The sequence below is a fragment of the Hippoglossus hippoglossus genome, chromosome 21 (genome assembly GCF_009819705.1).
Source record: "Hippoglossus hippoglossus isolate fHipHip1 chromosome 21, fHipHip1.pri, whole genome shotgun sequence".
In the NCBI taxonomy this organism is placed as follows: Eukaryota; Metazoa; Chordata; class Actinopteri; order Pleuronectiformes; family Pleuronectidae; genus Hippoglossus; species Hippoglossus hippoglossus.
Genome location: NC_047171.1, coordinates 7,018,097 through 7,039,427, shown reverse-complemented (window position 1 = coordinate 7,039,427; position 21,331 = coordinate 7,018,097). Strand labels below are relative to the sequence as shown.

Sequence of the window (21,331 nt, the reverse complement as noted above, 5' to 3'; positions counted from 1 at the left end):
ACTCGGAATAACGTCCGAGTGACTGCGGCTGTGAGCCCACGTGAGAATACAGATTATCCAGTGAGTGGCCGTATTGATGAGGTTTCTAACAGACGATGGACCCAAAACTGAAAAGAACAATACAGATATCTCAGGATGAAAAACCCATGGAAGATGCTGACGAGATTTGAGAGCTTTTGGTGGAACAGGCCGATGTCGATGTGCTTTAAACAAAAACACATCATCTCGGCAGTGCAATTCAAATGTAACTTCCTTCCTCTACGTGCTGCACAAGCCATTACCAGAGCACTACGGAGATTGGTGCTGTTGTGAATGCTTCTGACTCAAAAATCCCCTGCTGTGCTCTTCATATGTGAAAGGTAGTTTATGATTGCCTTTTTCTTGCCTTTTTACTGTAATTATTCTCTATCTGGATCCTCGTATCTTATCTTCCTCATGTTGTGTGTGCAAAGTGCATTGTACATGCATGTATGCTCCAGTCCTCCAACAGACCAGTCCAACATTAATATTGTAGAATTAACCTGTTTGCATATTTGTCACAATGTCAAAACCTCACGTTTTCCCTTCCTCTGTGGCATTAACATTTAAAAATGACAAATTAGCTCATGCATAATGCATGGTTTCACTCAAAATGTCTTTAGAAATCCAAATCAATACTATGAGCTACATGCTATAGGCATCTGGTCCAGTACATAAGAGCTTAATCATGAATACAAGCTCTAATTTCCTGTGTGCATTTGCTTATCATTTGCTGTAAATTATGCTGTGTATTCAATCAGATCTATTTGAAAGAGGGGAGATGTTGCACTGTGCAGTGGAGTGAAGCCAGGTGTTGGCACCCATGTCATCCTGGCTCTACTGTGTAATAAAGAATCAATACATCCGTCTGCGGAGAGGAACGAGTGGCCCCGGGACAGCTCACTATAGAGGCACTTCAGAAACACCATACAAAAACAAAAAATGCAAATGTTCCTATTTATCATTATTTGGAAAACACCGACATAATTAGTCGATAGAGATACTTTTGTGACCGACCATTATGCAAATGTTATAATCTAATTGTTCTGGGGGCAGCTTCAAATGAATAATGCAAACTGTATATTGCAGTAAGAGAGGTTAAAGCCAATATTCACGGAGAAGAATGATCTCATTAGGAGGACAATACACAGTGTTGTATTTAATGCTGGCATTCTTTCATCAATGAAGTAAATACACAATTGTGATAATGTCGTTATTGTTGCAATGAGATTCTGATGTATTGCTTCGCCCGAACTGAATTCATGTTTATCATGTCGGGACGTTGTCATGTGGGATTCACACACTGAGTCATTACAGCGCAAATCTTCAATCCCTGCGCCATATGTGGTGCTGTGGGCTAATGACTCTTAACATATTCTGGATAACAAATGTTCCAACAGGTACAGTACACAGCATACAGACCCCAATCTGATTCCATGCACCTTAAGATCCCCTGCAGGGCGATGTGTAGTGTTGATTAAAACAAACTAAATATCCCCACTTGATTTGTATCGCTCAGACGGCTGAGGCCTCAAATTACATGAAGCTGAACGTGAGAATGGATTTTTTCTTCCCCCTGAATGAGGACAGTGGACTTTGACCCCCATCGCTTTCATTGAAATAGCTTTAAGATGGGGTCTCTTTGTGGACGGGGGGGGGGGCAATCAATGCAGCCAATAACCATTCCAATGTATGTACAGTCAATTTTGTATCGAGAAAATATCCCTTAAAGAGATTATCTTCAGAAGAAAAACAACAATATGGGTTATTTGCTCACATCCGTAAAATGACTTAGGTTTTTTACGCTGAACAATGTATGTGACTTTAACACGAGACACTGCTGTCCGCATTCTAGAATCTACCCACTGTCAATTTCAATCATGAAATTCATAAATCTAAATGCAGCCTTTATTTATTTATGTATGTGGCCACGTGAGAGCAGCAAAACTAGTTTTTAAAGCCTTGCCATTTTATCTGATTAGTTTGTTGTGGCATTCATTCTAGCATATAATTGACTCACTTTTATTTCAGTTTTGCTCCACACCACCTCCACTACATGCAGAAGCTACTGGTTAACTTCATCTAGCATTTGACAGAAGTATGTAAGTTCTTTCCAATAAATCAAGGTAGAAATGTGCCAATTTTTTTGGGTTTGGTTGATTGGAGTCATGACTTCAGGTCACATCTGATGGAGGCAAGAGAGAAGAATTCAAAATATGGTTGGATATATTTTCTATGTGGATGACAGAGCAAACTAACCCTGCGCCTTTCAAAATAAATTGAAGGAGCTCTTATATCCCTTAACCTTGGATTCTCCCATACAGTTTTCATGAAAAGCCTTGACCTTTGCCTTTACTTATATATTTCACACTATGAAATGAGTGTCAGGGCCCTGATTGGTGTGATGGCCTCTACCAATTGATCATAAGTGAGTAAATAAGTCACCTGATTTGGCTTGAAGGCCCATTTAATGAGGACCATGGTTAGAGTACAATACACACAGGGAGTGGGAGGACATGTATTTTTCTCCACATATCCTCTGGCACTAACCCAGCTCCCTTGAAAAAATCATTGGACTATGACGATGTTTATAGAGTGACTGGAAGAGAGGGCATTAGCTCATTCCTTTCACTATCTATTAAACAATCCATTATTCATTATTAATAAATAAATAAAGGCCAGAGTCACAGAGTCATTCTCATTAAGAGTCGAGTCCCGGCTACTGTATAACTGAGAGATGAACAGCACTCATCGATGTAGCATGCCGTTTTTCTCATTGGCTGTCTGTAAGTATGTGTCACTGTGTTTGCTCTGAGTTAAAGCTCATATCGCCGCGATGCTTTGTTCTCTGCTGTGGCAGCAGGGAGATAATGCAGACTTTAGCGCTTAAATGTCACACTGGTGCCATGGCAGCAGGCGTGTCAAGTTTATAAAGTATGCTCTTTTCTTTGGTTCTTCAGGTGACAAGCTGGGACGCTGTCCTTTATAATATTCATACAAGCCGGGAATACAAAGGGGGAAATGTGTCAGTGCAGCTTAACTGTTGGGATGGGGGCTGAGGGAGCAGAGACAAAGCAGCTCCTGCTGGTGCATCACTTCTGACACGGATGAGACACAGAGTGGGGCGCAAGATTGTCACCGAGCAACGACGTTCATTCCCACACTAATGATTTTGCCTAATGCTTAAACATGGAGAAATGTGTAGAGCTACAGAAATAGGGGCGACGCAGCAAGCAGAGGCCTGCATAAAAACAATTGTTAAGGGCAAAGAGGATGATGTGTCTGCCAAATTTTGACGGCAGTGATCACAGACGCGTATGAAAGCAGACAGTGTCTTCATGGGAATTTATGTTTCCGAGCACAAACACACATACACACAGTAATTGTCGTGCCTGCTCCCTGTCTATTGGAACTACTGCGAAAACAGATGGAAAGAGCCTAAGGAAGTGTACACAAGTTTTGTACCTAATGCTTTGAGGTAGGGAAATTGTATATTTTTTTTTGTTTCTGCTCAAAAATGTGTTGATAGTGAAGGACAATGTGCTGCATTTGATCTGGAATCATATCCAGCTGTCAGGGACAAAACATGCTCTAGAGTGGGATATAACCTGTGAGCTTCCCAGTAACCTGCTGGCACATCATCCTAACACAAGACAGCAGAATGAGAGCTGAAGCGTGATGTAATCGTCTCATACATAAAAAAAAAAGTCCAGCGCTCTCCGTGAATCTTCTTCACCGATATGCAAAAGTGGCGCTTGAAAATAAACATGCAACGCTGTGGAGTTTTTGATGAGTCAACAGGAGGGTTACCTCTCAGGAGGAGGAACGAGATGGAGAGGAGGGAAAATAAATGTTACATAATGCAACAGGCCCTGTCCTTCAGCTCAATAACAAGGTGCTACGCTACATTACCCCCTAAACCTCCATCCTACTGGCACCAATTCTCATGGGGACCAGACACATTTGCGATACATTTATTTCAATACGGCACTTGCCAGAAAGAATACCCTGCAGGAGGTTGATAGGCAACTTAAAATACACTCACTATGGTTACTGCAGCTTCATCGCAGACAGACCCACCTCATAATATTTGCACTTGTAAGCAGAGTTTCCAGAGGGGCTTTATCAACCACTTCCACATGTTTAAATGTTTAAAGAGTATAACATCTTACAAATGTGCGTCACGATCAGAATCAGAAGTGCGTCATCAGCATTAACTGTCGAGTATGGTTAGAGGAATCTTGGTGTAATTGTCTGCAGTTTTCCCACGATACTATTACGCAGCCAAAAAACAACAAACAGCAGCATCAACAATTTTCATTTCCAGCGCTCGTAGCCTGCTGAAGAAAAATTCAAGGTGCGTTTCAGACGATCTAAGCGAGGGAACACATTGTTTCAATCATGAAAACAACAACGAAAATAACCATGAAGATTCAGACCCTGACGATGTTCCTTCTGACCCACTGACCAAGGCTCAGCTGGTAAGAGACATGTTTGAGGAGGAGGAGGAAGCTGCAGATATCGGAGAGTTTGATGCATGTGATGATTGTTTTTAAATATGAACTTAAAGGAAAATAAATCTGAAGCAAAAGTCTTCATTGCCATTGCACAAAATAGAACAACATTGGCTGTGCATATCGCTACACACACATCTGTATGTTATCAAATGTTTTCATTTCATGTGTATATCTACTGGGTGAGAAATGATTTGTAAATGTTGGTAATCAAAACAAGGATACTAAAACACTGTAGAGAGTAAATCAAACATACAGTGAATTAGATGGAGTTCTGAAACTAAATGTTTGAGATGTATTGAACAAGTGTTGAGACTTAACATCTGAGGTGGCAGTGTTTCTGCATGTTTGAGCAGAAACAGACAATGTTATTCGGTTGATGTCTTTACTTTGCTCTCATTATTATTCAGGTAGCATTTACAAGAAGTCAGTAACCCAGATATACTCACTGGCAAACCTAGGAAATCCACCTGCTGCAACCTGTGCAGGATCATGGAGGATATTTTATTTTTCTTTCATTACTGGTCTTTCAACATGCTGCTTGTTTTTTAAGCTCTCTGTAGGATACCGATGAGCCCAAAGTTGAGAATCTGAAGAGTTTAGAGGAATGCATGGGGAGACATGCCCTCCCCTGTAGTTGAAGGGGAATAAGCGAAAGCACCCCTGAGAGAGCCGTCTTTGAACAGCTCTCCTCCCCTGTGCTTAGAGGACACCGAGATCAACATCATTCTTGACTGGGTCGAGCCGAGCCACAGCTCCAGTGGCCATGTTTTTGAAGTCAGCCGCTGACCCTTTATATTGTATTTTCCTCTGGGAGTGACAATTCAATCAGAGGATTCATTGGTCTCCATGTTCGCCAGATTCACAAAAAGTGTCTCATAGCAGCACTACCGAATCGAGCCAAGTCCATGAAATCGTTTCCTGAAGGACTCATGATGGATTTAAGTTCTGAGACACTTTTTTTCAAGCGTGAAGCATCAAAAAAGGGAGAGAGCTGCACGCAGACAGCCATTAGAATCGAGAGTTGTTATACATTTCTACTGGAAGTGATATTTACAGAAAGTAAATTATGACTGTCCCACATAATCTCACACGTACAGCAAACAGCAGACGTGCATTTCTACAGACAGCCTTGGCATTTAGACGTCCTTGTAAGTATGCTACACAAACTAAGAATGTGATTATCACGCTCTCAGTGAATTTTTAATGTTTCCACTTTAACTGTCACATCACAAGATGCCGTTTGGTGTCATAACACGCAGCAAAACTTTGACTCATTGCACAGAAAGTATTTGCTTGAGCTGCTGACCAATTGGAGAGATGCCTCTTTGCTGGGTTTTCTTCACACATTAGCGGGGACAGGCTGTTTTTCCTAACTCCCTGAATAACTGTCGTCAGCTGCCCAGTCCCATGGGAGCCGCGGCTCAGCGGATAAACCAATGCCTCCTTCTAGTCTCTTGGAATTGCAATCCAAGGCCACCTTCCCTTTCCTCCTCCCCACAGGCTGTGGAGATGCAGATTACATCTCCCTGACCGAGAGGGAGCAGGGTAGAGAGAGGCCATCAGTGGCACCATTTTCATATTCCGAGGTGACAGGAGTGTAATGTATTACCTTGCCTTATTCCAAAGATAATAAATTCCTCTGTATAATGCCCAAAATATTCACAGTCGTATCAGAGTACTGATGACTGCGCACCATGCTTTGCACCATTTCTTGTGCTTTTATTTTAATCCCCCATGGCTTTGCTCGGTGTATATCATCCTATCGAAAGCATCTTTTATTTTCAGGTTACTGCAGCCCTTGCTATCATTGAAGAAGGCAGAATACATTCCAACCCTGTCTGTTGTATGCAGGGTAAAGGTGATCTCATTCCTGTTTTAATCAATACATAGTCAATGATGAGGAGTTGAGCCAGATCCCACATCTATGTGCGAGGTCATTTTGTTGCAGGCATTGTGAATAAAGCAGTGCCAACATTAATAGCAGTGATAATTAATGGCCTTCTGGAGATTACGACTTGGCCCACAGCAATAGTGCGGAGGTTATTTCCTATAAATTATATTTAAAACATCTTTCACAAAGCCAAAGTGACAGGTTGTACCTATAATATACAGCAAATGAAATTATCAGACTACACATCACATGCATGCAATTAGCTCTTCCTTGTTTTTGAATGTTGTTAAAATTGTGATTCATTTTTTTTAATCTTTAACATTTATTGGTTCTGTGCTTTGATTACAGAAGCAGATTAACATTTCCTGCTGCTGTTGCCCAACCGGGCCAGCCAATCTGACGTGGTTAACGGGACGTTTGAAGTTGGGGTACTTGTGAGGAAAAAAGATTAAAAAAGGAGGGTCAACCCATTGATTGATAACCATCTAATGCAGAGAGACAGTCTAGACATCCTGACTTTTAGTACCCAGTGTGGACCAAGTTCAAAAAGCACACAATCCGAAAGCGGCTCAGTTTCTGCAAATACAGTTGGAAAGCTGAAGTCTCGGGACTCTGATGATATCATTAGTGTTTTTCTTATGTTAGAATGCTCTCTCTGAGAAAGAAGAAAACTAGATGCCTCCACTCCTCTGAAGATTTGTCATAGATAGCATATTAATTTCTGACCTTGACCTTGGACTACTTTACTATCTAATCAGTTCATCCTCAAGTCCAAGTGGACCGCTGTGCCAAATTTACAGAATTTATTTTGAGGCCTTCTTGATATATCGCATTCATGAGAAGGGAACAGACGAATTGATCAAGAAACAACACTATACATCCTTCCATCGTTCTCCTTACTGCTAAGACACTCCATCAACAAACGTACTGATCGATTCCATGTTTACATTAGAATACATGCAATTATATAGTTTCTCAGTATGATATCTGTTTCTGTAACAAGCACTTCCAGCCACAAGTAGCATACTTTATAAATGACCTGTTGCACACTAGGGGATAATCATCGCCCGCTGTGTCAATTTGTGCAAAGATGTCACTGCAAAAACTATAATGTCCTCATTTTAGCCAATGACAGTAATGACACAGAGAGGAGGAACCAGGAATGATGGTTATAATTTTGATTCCTTTTTTTTGGTCGTTATTTACAAAGGCTAATTAAACTCATAACAACATGAAACTGATCCTCTGTTTATTCATTAAAGGAAATCTATGTCTGAGAAGTATGTACATAATGATATTAATGAGCCAATCCTAATTTGGAGGACAAACAAAAATACATTATACTGTAGTCATAATATATTATCAGTAGTTTTTACTTGTTTTAATAGCTAGAGATTTAGTTTATTGCAGATTATAAACATTATTTATCATTATCATCATTATCATTATTACCTTTGCATGTCTGTCATGTGATAGATGATAGTGTAATTGTCATACCTCAAAGGTAATCAGATGCAGCATTTAATATTTAATAACAGCTACATATGCCGATTCAAACAAGTATAGCAGTGGAACTAAATGTATCTATAGGTCGTACAGTCAAATAAATTTCAAACTGCTCGATCACACGAGGTCTTTCTCATTTCACTGCACTGAAAAAATTTGTTGAACCATTGATAGTGATAAGAAAAAGAAATGAGCACTTCAGCCAACAAAGAAAAATAAATAAATCATTAAAATGTATCAAATCTATTAAAGGGGACATAGCATGCAAATTCCACTTTGTTAGTGCTTCTACACGTTAATGTGGGTATCTGGCATGTCTACCAACCCCAAAACTCTGGGAAAAAAACACTTGCTCGTTTTGTTATAGTTCCTCTAAGTCAGAAACGTCATGCTTGAGCGACTCGATTTAGCTTCCTGGGTTTTGTGTCGTAACAAGGCACTGGAAGTCTCCCTACATGGCCTTGGCCCACCCCCCCCCGTCCCCCCACACTCGTTACGCCGGGTTTACACCGGAGGCAGCGAGGCTGCGAGGCAGCGCAGCGCCGTTCCCAAGCACGCAGCCGCCTGGCTGTTCACACGGGACGTGCATTTCTCCGCGCTGGTCAGCCCCATAGACTGTATATATAAGGTCAGCCCGCGATTCTGCTTTCTCCGCTTGTTGTTGTACCCGTTGAATGTCGGGGTTCGGGGGTAAATGATGGTCTTCATAGCCCCCCCCCTCTCTTTCTCTCTCTGTCTGTCTGCTTGTGTGCTTGTAGTGGATGGGCAGAGGGGGACATTTAATTATGTGATTGGAAAAATTAAAACTCCAGGACAACAGAAGGGGAATACAAAGTATGGGATGCATATTTGATAATTTATATCATATAAAATATGTAATTTATATCGTTTAAAATCATGGGGGGAGAGGGGGGAGGGGGGAGCTGGCTCATTAGCATTTAAAGGAACAGGCACTCAAAACAGGTCACTCTGTGGAGGGCTGTTTTATACAGGGTAAAAAGGGTGCTGTTTTAAATGATCCTTGTGGTATTTTGACCAAAGTATGTTACAGACATTTCATTAAGACCCCAAGGAACCATATCAACTTGTGGTAAAATGGGCATGCTATGTCCCCTTTAAAAGAAAGAAAGTAAACTGCAATTTTATAATTATGTGCTCCATACGACTTGATTGCAATTTCCAAAACACTCAAATCAAGGACTATGCAATTATATTGTTAACAATAATCAGATTTTGTGCCAGAAAACCTCAATAGAGTAAGTTAAGGAAAAAACCCACAGTCAGAGAGATGATTGCTGGATTATTGAATGTACAACACACGTGTCCTGTCCCTTCTACCCACCTCCACTCACTGGATAAGAGAAGTAATGAGAGTTGTTGGAACTAGAGAAAGTTGGATCCAATCTGAGTAGATCTAATGACAAACTTCATAAAGCCTGGCAGCCAACTCACACGTCAAGAATTGCAAAATGAAAATAACACATTGAGGATGATTGTGTCGAGACTTGAGTGCAGCTGAAATGTGCAGCAAAATTTTGATGGCAATATATCTGTCACATCTATGGTGTGAGGCGTGTTGTGTCACCACACTTTCAGTTTTACTTCCCCCTTGTTTCCCCTCTGTCGTCTCCATTGTCAGTATTTTTATATATACTTAATTTGTTGTGGTATTTATCATTTACTTACTTGTGTTTTTTTTATATTTCTATTCATTTGGTTTTCTGTGCTGGGGTGGAGGCATTTGTAAAACTGTTTTGGTTGAGACTTTCACTGGTGTGTCAGTTGTGTGTACTGCTAAATGTCATTATTGTGCAACTTCATTTACTTTTTTAAGATAAAAACTCTTTAAAAATTGAATATGCAAAAAACTAATAGTATTCCAGGTGATAAAGTTAAACTAATTTAAAAACGAATTGTTCCCGAAGAAGTTATCTCTGTCTGCTTAATCTACTGCAGTGTCTGGTGAAGCTGGAGCCTACACTGGTATTTAGTACGTTGGGTGAGAGGGGACGCACACACCAGACAGGTCATCAGTTCATCACAGGGCTGATGAATGTTCATATTGAAATTAGAGTGTGGATTCCCACTTGTAAGGCTCTTTTCTAACAAACACAGGTCTTTAGGCAACAGAGATGAAAATTGCTGACAAATGAGGTGTTGACAGTGTTGCATTAGTGAGGAATGGATGTGATGGCTGACTTACAAGTTTGATCAGTTTCGTCGGAGTCGTCGGGGCAGTCGGGCTCGCCGTCGCAGAGCCAGGCCTCGGGGACGCAGGTGCTCTTGTCATGACAGTGAAACTCCCCAATGTCACACACAATGGCTTCTGGATGACATGAGGGAAGGGGGGTGGAGAAAGAGACAGAAAAGATGCAGCATGAGGTGATGGCACTGAGCAGGTGGTTCACATGTTTCACCAGAAAACATGCACTGGAGGTAAACTTGAGCATGAGTGTGAGAGGAGCGACAGTTGTGGACTTTTTTTTGGAACCATGTGCACATGAATGGATCCAGTGAAGAGACATTGACATGATTATCTTTACAGGTTGCATGTAGCTGAATGAACAGGGTGAAAGCAAAGAATTTTCCAAAAGGTCCATCCTGGATGTACATTTTTAGAGGCTGACAGTCATGTACAGTCATGTACTGCTTAATCTCGAGTACTGCATGTCCTTTTGTCAGCATTACATTTTTTTGCAAAGCACTATTCTTTGACAGAGCAGAAGGCTATACATTTTTTTCCAGAAGATTAAAACCAAAGGAAGCAGAAGCAGGCGGTGCCCTGGCATTGTGATTTTTGACAGCTGCTTTCCTCTAACAAAGACAAGATGTCCTTCGTGCCTTGGCAAACTATTACAAAGCAGTTTGGCAAGTTTGTTCTTATCGTCTTGCCTCCTTGGTGTTGTACTTGCATTTGATGGCTGAATGGGGGGGGAGGATGGGGGGGGGGGGGGGGTGAAAGCACAGTCAACTAAAATGTCATCATAGCCTTTCAATATAGCAAGCATCCGTCAAAGTGTTGACATGTTTCCTGCCGGTAGCTGTCAGAGACTGCGCTCCATCATTCTGCAGAATGACATAAGCCTTTGCTAAAGATTTGACACCACAAAGTGACCTGTCGCTACTTCTCCTCAGCACAGAGGAAAAACGGTAATTTGTTTCTTAGCTTAACCCGCAGACGATCCGGCAGGCTGCAGCTCCCCCCTCCCTCTGCCTATCTCAGTCTCTTTTTCCCAGTGTGTTCCTAACCCATTAGTGGTGGGAGTGGAGCAAGTGGGAGATCAGGTCTGCAGCGTTTGAACAGTGGGAGTGATAATTCAACGCACGGCTGCTCCCTGCCCCGGCACCCTCCAGCAAATTCACTGCCCGGGGACAAATCTGAAAAGGTCAAACATCTCATCCATTCTTCCTCTTCTATTCACGCTGATGCAATGTAATCTTACAAGTTAAATCAAGGTCTCTTTTGAATATTCAAAGCTCATTTTCCACAGATTTTAAAAGTGGGGGTTCTTAAAATTACACACCAAAGCCATCAAACCTTCAAAGAAAAAAATTCAATAAAATTCATGTCATATTGATCAGAGAATAAGGTAACTCCAAGTAGCCTCTATACTACTCGAGGAAATCGTCCACGATCATTATTTCTGCCCATTAACTGTGAAATACCACCAACACAAAACAATGCAGTCTGAGAAATATTCCTCAATAAAATGTTAACTTCATTAAAACACTATTTTTGAGCAAGGCCGAGATTCTTGCCTGTGATCTTCAGCAAAAACATGCTGTCAGCTTCAGCACAGGACATTTTAGTATGATGGACTGTGCCTGGTTTGACAGTTTAATGGTGAATTACAATGAGGGTCACACATTCTTGTGACATTAATTACACTGACATTAATTGCATTTTTAAACACATGTCGAGTGTTTGTGAGCCGAGCGTGCTGACTACATTATTTACATTTCTCCTCAAAAAAAAAAAAAATACCCAAGGCATCAAAAGGCCCATGCTGGGCTGGAGGTTGGCAGCGGCATGTTCAGTTTGCCGAAGTCTCTACAGGGATGTCTCCGAAGCCTTTAAAGCTGAATTGATTACCACTGAAAAGCAGAGGGGTTGGTGACACAAGGGCCATTTCCTGAGCTCGTGATGGAAGCCATGAAAGAAACTGCCCCTGAATCTCAGAGCAGCCAGTTACCTATTGATGTTCTACCTCCTTTCATGCCACTTCACCTTGAAAGCTAAAAGGCCAAATATGAATCAGGCAAATGACCTCTTGTGTTAATTCATCTCTCCCTTCTCCCTCTCCAAACAGCCTTCGCCTTGACACTGGATATCCGTGCAGCCAGTGTCAAGGAGAAGGCTGAATAGGAAAACCCATGTTGTTTATTTGTTTCCGCCTCCATTTAACAGTGGATCTGCACAAGAGAGGCAGGAAAAGGTGTTTTATTACACAGCATTATGTATTTTCCGGTAATTTTATAGAAACATATGAGCGGTGACGGCAGGAATAGAATATGGGCAGCAGCAACCTTCAGTAAGTGTGGAAAACCTGGTTCCATTATCATGACAGTGGGAGGCACACTGATGCACTCAGCCAGGCACATTTTCAGGGGCTTCATTCCTGAAACACAAGAGCCACCATCGGCACAAAATTGTGGCTCATTGAAGCGATGTTGAAAAAAAGGACAGATTTGATTTTCACAGGAGCAAAGTTCCAGCAAAGTAAGGCAGGCAGGTTAGATAGTGTGCACACCTGTGTGAGCAAAACTAGCAAATCTAAAAAAGAATCCCAGTATTCTGCATGAACACACAGCAAATCTCTTCATACTGCATTTTGCAATACAGCATCCACTCCCATTTTCTCAGTCCTATTAGAGTCTGAATTACATGAGAGCTTAGGTATTCATTTATCCCTCTAAACAATATTATATTCCAGAGCTATAACGCACTAAGGCATTACAATCCCCTGAATTGCATCAGACACACAGTTCACAATATGGTACAGTGGATAAGTCGTAAGCCACGGGCCTATTCAAACAAAACCTATGTTATAAAAGCAGCAGTGCAGCGCACAGCTCAAACTGGCAAATTAAACGTCAGCTATGCTGTGCAGCTGGAAAAAGGAAGATCTGAGAATATTCCTGAGTCAGAGCTATCTTACGACTGCAGGTTGAGGAGGAGCTGCTTCTCAAAGAAGCTATTTGCAGCTCATCCAACCTGCTCAGCGCTCCATAGAAAGCCGTGTGTGAACTTGACAGGGCAGTGATAGTCCATTAGACCCGTGTTGCATTCAGGGCGCTCAAAGTCACCCAACAAACTAGTGTAGAGGAAAGAGAAAAAAGTGTTTGAATAGCTCTGGCAAGAAATTAATTTGTGAAGCATAAACAACAATTTACTTTACACACAAAGATAGTTTCACTCTGGAGGAGAAAATGGCCAAACCAATAATTTGAGTCTTTGAACTAAGAGCTGCAGCTGGTGATTTAAGTTGAATAATGTGTTTCAGTAATTTTCTTTTCTTTAATTTTTCACTTTACTTGAGTTGTCAGTGTAGAAGCAGGCAGAAAACATTGGGAGAGAGAGAGAGTAGGGATGACTTGCATGAAGGTGACCGAAAATCAAACTATGGACATTGCAACCATGGCGGCAAAAACATTTTGTCGTTAAAAGCAAAGCATATAAAATAATTTTAATCTAAATTTTGATCAAAATCCTGGTGATTACCACCATAAATTACACCCAAATAACATTAGAATGTGAATAATGGTAAAAACAAAAAACAGTAAAATCATTTTTACTTCATAAGACATATTTTTGATATCATTTAATTAAATATTTTCCAAGAAAAAAGACTACATATTTTGATGAATTTACTAAATTGAAGATTTTTTATAGCCCCGGCAGAGACATACCTGCAATAACCCCAAGGCCCACCAGTAGGCCACGGATCATACTTTTGGAAACACTGCTCTAGAGATGTCATTTTGCACGAACCCACACAAAGAAACTCAAAAGAAAGGTCTAATTTTCAGGGCAATACACTTATTTCCTTTCTTAGTAGGAAACCGGCTGTTGTAAGAAACTATTACCCACAGAACATTAGCTCAGCTCGCCACAGAGATTGGAAGCAGAGGAAAACAGCAAGCCTGACAATCACAGACAATCACTTCTCACTAATTAACACACAGTTGTACAATCAATGTGTAAAATATCAAGTAGCGGTTTTATGGGATTAGGTGATAGGCCAATGTCAAGGACGTCCTTGACATTGGCCTTGGAGTCTCTCTTGGTTTCATAGCAACCTCATAGCCATGACAAAACTCCCAGAGGTTAATGTGAGTGAGCTTGAAAAGTACCGATAAGTGGTTCTGATATTTTTTTCGAGAGCCAAGCTAGATGTTACTCCAGGTTCATTATTTGCCTCTCATGTAGAAGGTGATATTTTAGTCAGAGCGATAATCTCTTGTTGAAAAAACCCAGACGTTAGTTTTGCAGTTCCCCGAAAGACCGTGAAAAATAATATGTCCAACAAATAATATACAACTATTTAAACTGATTATCACGCTGCTTCTCTGTTTCTGAAGCTAAGCAAAGATACCAGCCTGCCAGCCTCTTGGATTGGAAACAATTGCAAAAATAATGTGTAGAGTGATGCTCAGGTTTTGTAGTTAAAGATTTGAAAAGGAAAAGAGAGAATGAAACAATGATCAATATCTGAAATGATTGCAGATGTTACACAAAGATACTGTAAAAAAAAAACAAGAAGTGTCTTGGTGGAATTCTGTCCAGACACAAAGTACAAAACCATGCGTAAAGCTCAGCCCTCACAGTTACCACACAGAGTGAGACTGTTACAAGTGCACACTTTGTCTTTACACCTGAACCGGATCCAATTACAAAGCAGAGTCCAATCAGAGGGTGGTTTCGCTACCTTCATGTAAACTGAAGGTCCTGAGAGGTGAAGTAGATTTTCATGAATGAAGGGGCAGCGTCCTTCCATGACCCAGATGGGTGTGTTTATAGGTTACGACTGCTACACTGTGGCAACAAAAGGATCTGCCCTCTCTCTGGATTCTTTGAATATATATCTTTGAAACTATGTGTAACTTCACCACTGATACAATTTGTTCACCAACTTTATTCCGACCCTTTTTTAACAAATACAAATCATTTCTACACCTGCACAAAACTTGAATGACGAATTAGTTACTGGGTTTTCAAAGGTTATGTACAAATCATACACACTCATTCTCATTTCACACTCAGATCATATATATATCTATATATAGATATATATCGATATAATATAGGGAAATGTGTCAAATGAGTAGCTGAAGTATGTGGAAAAAATAAATATATAAAAAAAAAAAAACTCCTCAAGGCCGGAGTATATGAGGCCGGAATATTCTGCTCAGGGATTCATGGGTTTTGTAACATGAGTCAAATGAATAAATACATTTTTCACTAGTTTCTGAGGACAAGTGTACTGTGGCACAGACATTAAAATGTACTTGGAATATTTTCTTCTGCAAGTGCATGCATACAAACACACACACACACACTAGAAACCCATGCACATATAGAGTGACCTTAAACCCTTTTACAGGTTCACAGCAGACTTGGCATTGTGGCCAGTTGCAGGTCGCACATGCATCATAAATAAGCACAGGTTTATGAGCCCAGCTAAGCAGGTTATTAAGTATAACAACAGAATCATTTGGTCTCCATATCTTGAATCTGCCAAAAGATGCAGTGCAGTGCGGCGCATCTCAATGAAGTCTCACCTGCATAATGAATCTTTATTACAAGCGTATCACGAGCAGTGACATACACCATGTGGTATTTAGACTTAAATGTCAACCGCGTCAAGTCTGATCAGAATATGGAGACTAGAGAGAGTACCGTGACTACGCTGACTGATGAACGATTTCAGAATGTCACAGCACTTTCTGGACGCAAGCCCACAATTATATGTGCGTGTCAGTTCTGCAGCACTCATCCCTCCTTGTTGATTGTAGAGGAGAAAAAAAGGGAATTCTTAGAAATCTCAAAGCCATCTCAGGATAGAGAGCGATAGAGATAGAGAGAAAGAGAGAAAGAGAGAAAGAGAGAGGAAAGGATGTGGTAAGAGCGAGAGGTAATTATATTTACAGAATCGGAGGTTTAACAGGCTCCAGGAAACGCCCGCTCGTACCCGGGGCCATCCCCCATGGCAACGCTGAACAACTCTGCATTCTAGCCATGAAATGGGTAAGAAATCAATGCTGGAAGACTTTGGGGTTTTCATTAGATACTGCCTGACCTTCAGCACAGAGTGAGGTCACTTTTATTTTCTCTACAACAGCAGGGGCATGTCAACAAATTATTGAAAGCGAACACCACATGAAAAGTTTCAGAATACAATTGCAGAATGGCCTCCTGCTCCTCGGCATAAATCCCATCACCAGTAAACAATGAGTGACTCATAAAAACAATTTGAATCTGTATGCTGTACGGTGCCCTTTTACCTTACAGCACATTCGCAAATAAACAACAACATTACAAGTAATTTGGGCATTTTTTGAGTTATTTTTATGTTAAATAACTTACTATTTAATTAAAATTGCCTTTGCATCTTAACATTGCGCCAATTAATCTTAAAAAGCATGATTTACTGCTACATGTTGCTACTTAAGTGTATTTAGAATATGTAAATGTTATATGGTCTGTATATATATTGGGTTTTCTAGTCTTGATGACCACTCAAAGCAGTTAACAATTTTGGCATTCACACTTTCACACACATTCATACGGTGCATCTATTTGCAGCACTTTCTCTATGAAAAGGGTAAATTCCGGGGTTCAGTATCTTGCCCAAGGACACTTTGGCATACAGAATGGGGAAGACTGAGATCAAACCGACCACCTTCTCGTAAGACGTCGACCGCTCTCCCCCCTGAGCCACAGCCTGGGATATTTTTTTATATATATCATATATCATGATTTCCTTCTAAAAGTTTTCCAGAGGTGACAAAAAACACGAATTACTTTGATTAAATTCTTGCCTCTTTCTCTGCCACCGAGTCCTCGTCTCATTATTTTATGACACCTCTCACAACAAACCTTGCTAAGTGCGTATGCACTACAGCGTTGATCTGAGCGACAAAATCCTAAAACTCATTACTGATAACAACTGTAAATAAAAGCCATTTTGCTGCTTAATCTCAGACCTGCCACTTTTCTGTGAACTAGCAGGAAGAATGTGTTGTTTTGGACATAATAAGCTTATTACCAGTCGACACAAATGTAATATTTGCTAAGGAATGAAAGTCTCTTCTTACATCTGGGTGATTACAGTAACTGCAGTGTGAGGAGATTGAACAACATTGTACAAAAAAGTGTTCCCGTTACCCATGTTACCCAAAACTGGGCTGTTTGTGCAATGGCCTGTGATGTTTCCTTTGTTGTAACCAACATTCAATTTTGATTCCTGAATGGTGGCTGTTAAATTCCAACATTATGTTAAAGATTTGGCTTATTACCAGCAATGGGAGACGAGATTGACCACAAATATTCAACATATTCTCCGCTTTGGCTGGTGTCGTGCTGTTACTACCACTGCACAGAACCAGGGCGTAGTGGATGAGGGTTCGCAGTCGTGACCTCTGGGATTGTGTCGCCATGACGGAGTTCAGTGACACAGAATGGAGAGAAAATTTCTGCACAAGAAGGGCATTCTTGTACCGGCTGTGTGTCACAAGCTGAAGCCACGCCTCCACACGTAGTTTGCTGTGGTCAAAAACCAGGATAACATGTATACATGCACCAGTATCCGGATTACTTACGGAGTAATCCAGCTTGTAGACTGGGTCTATTAAAAGCAGGCTAAGGACTTCTCCCAGATACTGATATCAGGATATGACATATATGCTTAAACACAGAAACAGGATACTTTAAAAACCACATGGAAGGATACTAGTGCACATGTAAACGCAGTCAGTGTGTGGGCAGCCATTGTTCTACAACAGTGTGTGTTAAACAGCACAAATTAATGTTGGCTAAATTACATCACAATTTGCAAATACAACAAACTATGATTGAGGCAGATGAGACCATTGAGATGAATTGTAATTTAAACTCCTCTGACAAGAAATCCGTCTACACATTTTAAAGGGCTCTGAGTTGTTCTCTGACTTGTGGCCTATACGTGTGCAATTCATTTGCATGAGAATGTGTCATTATACTGCCAATAATAGAAAAGAACAACCCCACCCCCCCAAGCTTCCCCTGGCCTGGCTCCCTTTCCGTGCTCCACCCAAGGTCACCTAATCACCATGTTCCTTCAAAGACCTCTATCCTAACCAGGAGCAGTCTGAGGGATTTATGTCTCACTCCATGTCATGATTACCAATCAGGTGGAGTAATGGCTGCTTAAGCAGACAGGGTTTTTGTCATCACTGAGGGGTGAAGTGCCAGTCAAGGTTCCCACTGAGTTTGTCCAATGCTGGCTGATACTCTGTGGGGCATGTCAGTGCCTTGGGTGTAGCCTCCAGATTAAACTGCATTATCGGAGTGGAGTGAGAGCTGTTATAGGAGGAGATCACATCCTCACTGTCCGTCACTGTACCACAGCAGACACTCATCGAGCCGTCCATTATCCAACAACTCCATATCCACCTTGAAACTCCCACGAAGTTAACCTCATTAAAAGTGTGCAAACAAGAATAAATTGAAATTCAGCAATGGTACCAAAATATCACCTACTTCAACTGCAGCAACATTTCATCATTGAATCCCCAAACTCCAAATTGAAAATATAATTTTATATATATGTAAACACAAAAAATGAGTTGGGGTTTGTTATATTTTAATTTCTGCCTAATCACACACTGGAGTTGATTTTAATCAAGTTGACCATTAAGCTATTTAGAAGAAGTAATTAATAAAGGAGATAAAACAAATGATAAAAGGCGGGATGAGCCTCACAGACTTATTTTCTTAAAGACTGATTTACCATGCAGTATGTTTTGCAGTTTTCAGACATGGTTGAAGGACATCTTCACAGGAAAATAAATATTGGCCTTTGTCTTATTGTAAATCTGCATCCTTCAGGCACTACATTTCAAGACCGATTGAGTCACAGTAGTGCAACTAGACCCATGGTCCAATTTCTAAGGCTCCTTCAAATGCTGCCGACAAATGCATCCTTCCATCCCAGAGAAACGACGGCTCAAAAAGCGATCTGCTGCAAGTCTCCTGTCTTAGTTCTTTTTAGATTCAAATACAACACAACACCACAGCTTCTGCAACAGTCAATATTTTGAATTGTGTATTTTTGTAAACGTACCGTAAGATAAGATATTGAATAGTTGTCAACCTGCAAAAATGAATCGTCCAATAAAAGGCCAAATTGGTTTAACTCTCTATATGATTTAATATAACCCTACACATTGCTAATGTGGCATTTCTGTCTCATTGGCTGCAAACTGGACCATAGAACCATGTGATTACTATGGACTTGGCCTTTATTTGAGTTTTTCCACTCCTCTCCTCAGTGGAAGTTGCACAGCTGGGAATCTGATTAGTTTTGTTCCATTAGAAACGGAGAGACGTGTCTCTTCCAATGTGAATCACAATATAAAGAAGCCTTATTAGCCATGATAGCAGTATAACTGTTTAAACTGTGCTGTGAACCGGGAACTGAAGAAAATGCCATCTTGGAGCAAAATGCATTATTCTTGTGAGTAAAACTCTAAACCTTATCGAAGTGGGACGGAAGTCATTTGTATATAAATCATGAGGGTATATGTGGGTTAATAATCTATTTTCAGGGAAGAGGCTCAAATTTAGGGTAAATGACTTTATCTCTTAAAGGGATAGTTCACCTAAAAATGAAAATTCAGTCATTATCTACTCACAACGATGCACTAAACACTTCTGGAGTCTCAGGGGTAAACTCTTTTTAAAAGGAGGGTTACACAAAAATCACAGATCGGTTATATAGATATATATATATATATACTTGGACTTTTTTTCTCTTATTTTGTTAATGATAATGGCTGTAATACAGTCTGTAACACTGCTACAACTGGCTGCAACCTAGCTTCAGTACATTTAAAGTAAATCAAAGTTGATTACTTTCATCATTTATTTAAAACCCGCAATAAGTTCTGCACCTGCAGTGGTTGCATTTGTTCAGTACATGAGCGCCGAACCGAAAGGCTCATACCGAAAACTCTGGGTACAACTATGTGTACGTTAAACCCTTTCTACTCAATAAATGAAGTTTCAATCATTTCAATGCTTCAGCTTCAAGACATCTTGGTGTCTTGACACTCTAACCCAGCTGTTTAGCTTCTACTACGTCCACACACTGATGTAATTGAGGAAAAATAACCTAACAAGATTTGCAGAATTTGTTGCATTTACAATAAGATCACTGGATAAATGACCCAGTGGCTGATAAATTGATTAATATTAAATGAAATAGATGTGTGTGTGACAACAGTTCAAACCAGTTAAGACTCAAATTAACATGAATGTAGAAACTATATTTTATAAACAGATTAAGCATTGACCCTGTCGAGTGAAGTGACATGTCTGGACAGATCCCTGAATGTCAGCTAATCTGAGAATCCCCAGGGAAGCCACAGACACTTCAACACTGCTGAGGCTGAAGCAGCTAAGAGGCATAATTTCATGCAGCATCAACTTCAATAACAGCAGAGAGACAACTTAGGTACGGTGCTTTAAAAATATACAATACGAATAAAATTTAGTTCAATTAAATGCAGCATTATTATTATTAATTATCACAGCTAAATGATACAGATTAAGTATGAGCACAACCATGTCAAAGGTGGATAAAAAACGTGATTTTTGCAGAGAAAAATTATTGTCGCAGCTGCTTCAGGATCAGGGCAGACGCACATTATGTGAGGGCACGTTTGTGCTGTATTACCGTGTCGCTTATCCTCTCTCCTCACTCCCCCCCTGACCTGCGCTCACTTGACACGTTAATAAACACCATCACTAATCAGAAGTTATTAGGACACGTACAGTACTTGAAGTTTACTTTGTGTTTGTTTGATTTGCTCGAGAGTTTATTAGCCATGTATTGTAACAAATTGAAAAGAAGTTCACCTGCTACACACAACATGAGACGAGACATGACGCGCAAAGCCAGGACATCAGGGTCAAAGTGACCGGAATGATCCGGATTCATGCTCCGACATTATCGATTAATAACTAAATAAATGTGATCATTTCAGTTTGTGTGAAGAGAGACAGAGACGGGCTCACACACACACACACACACACACACACACACACACACACACACTTCTGCAGACAGGAGAGAAATCTAAAATAATTACATCACTATTGATCTACCGATATGATTTATCATTTGGGGGCAGATCA

The 21,331-nt window shown here is 40.5% G+C and overlaps 1 protein-coding gene across 5 annotated transcripts in view; it reads right to left on the bottom strand.

Annotated features, from left to right (window-relative positions):
• lrp1bb (low density lipoprotein receptor-related protein 1Bb) overlaps positions 1–21,331 on the bottom strand; it is a 242,224-nt gene that overhangs the window by 167,269 nt on the left and 53,624 nt on the right. For 4 of the 5 annotated variants that reach the window (XM_034574175.1, XM_034574176.1, XM_034574174.1 and 1 more), the window contains exon 2: positions 10,136–10,258. The exons of the other annotated variant lie outside the window; for it this stretch is intronic. In XM_034574175.1, the coding sequence (XP_034430066.1) occupies positions 10,136–10,258 (123 nt within the window). The remainder of the gene's footprint in view (positions 1–10,135; positions 10,259–21,331) is intronic. 5 annotated transcript variants of the gene reach the window in all.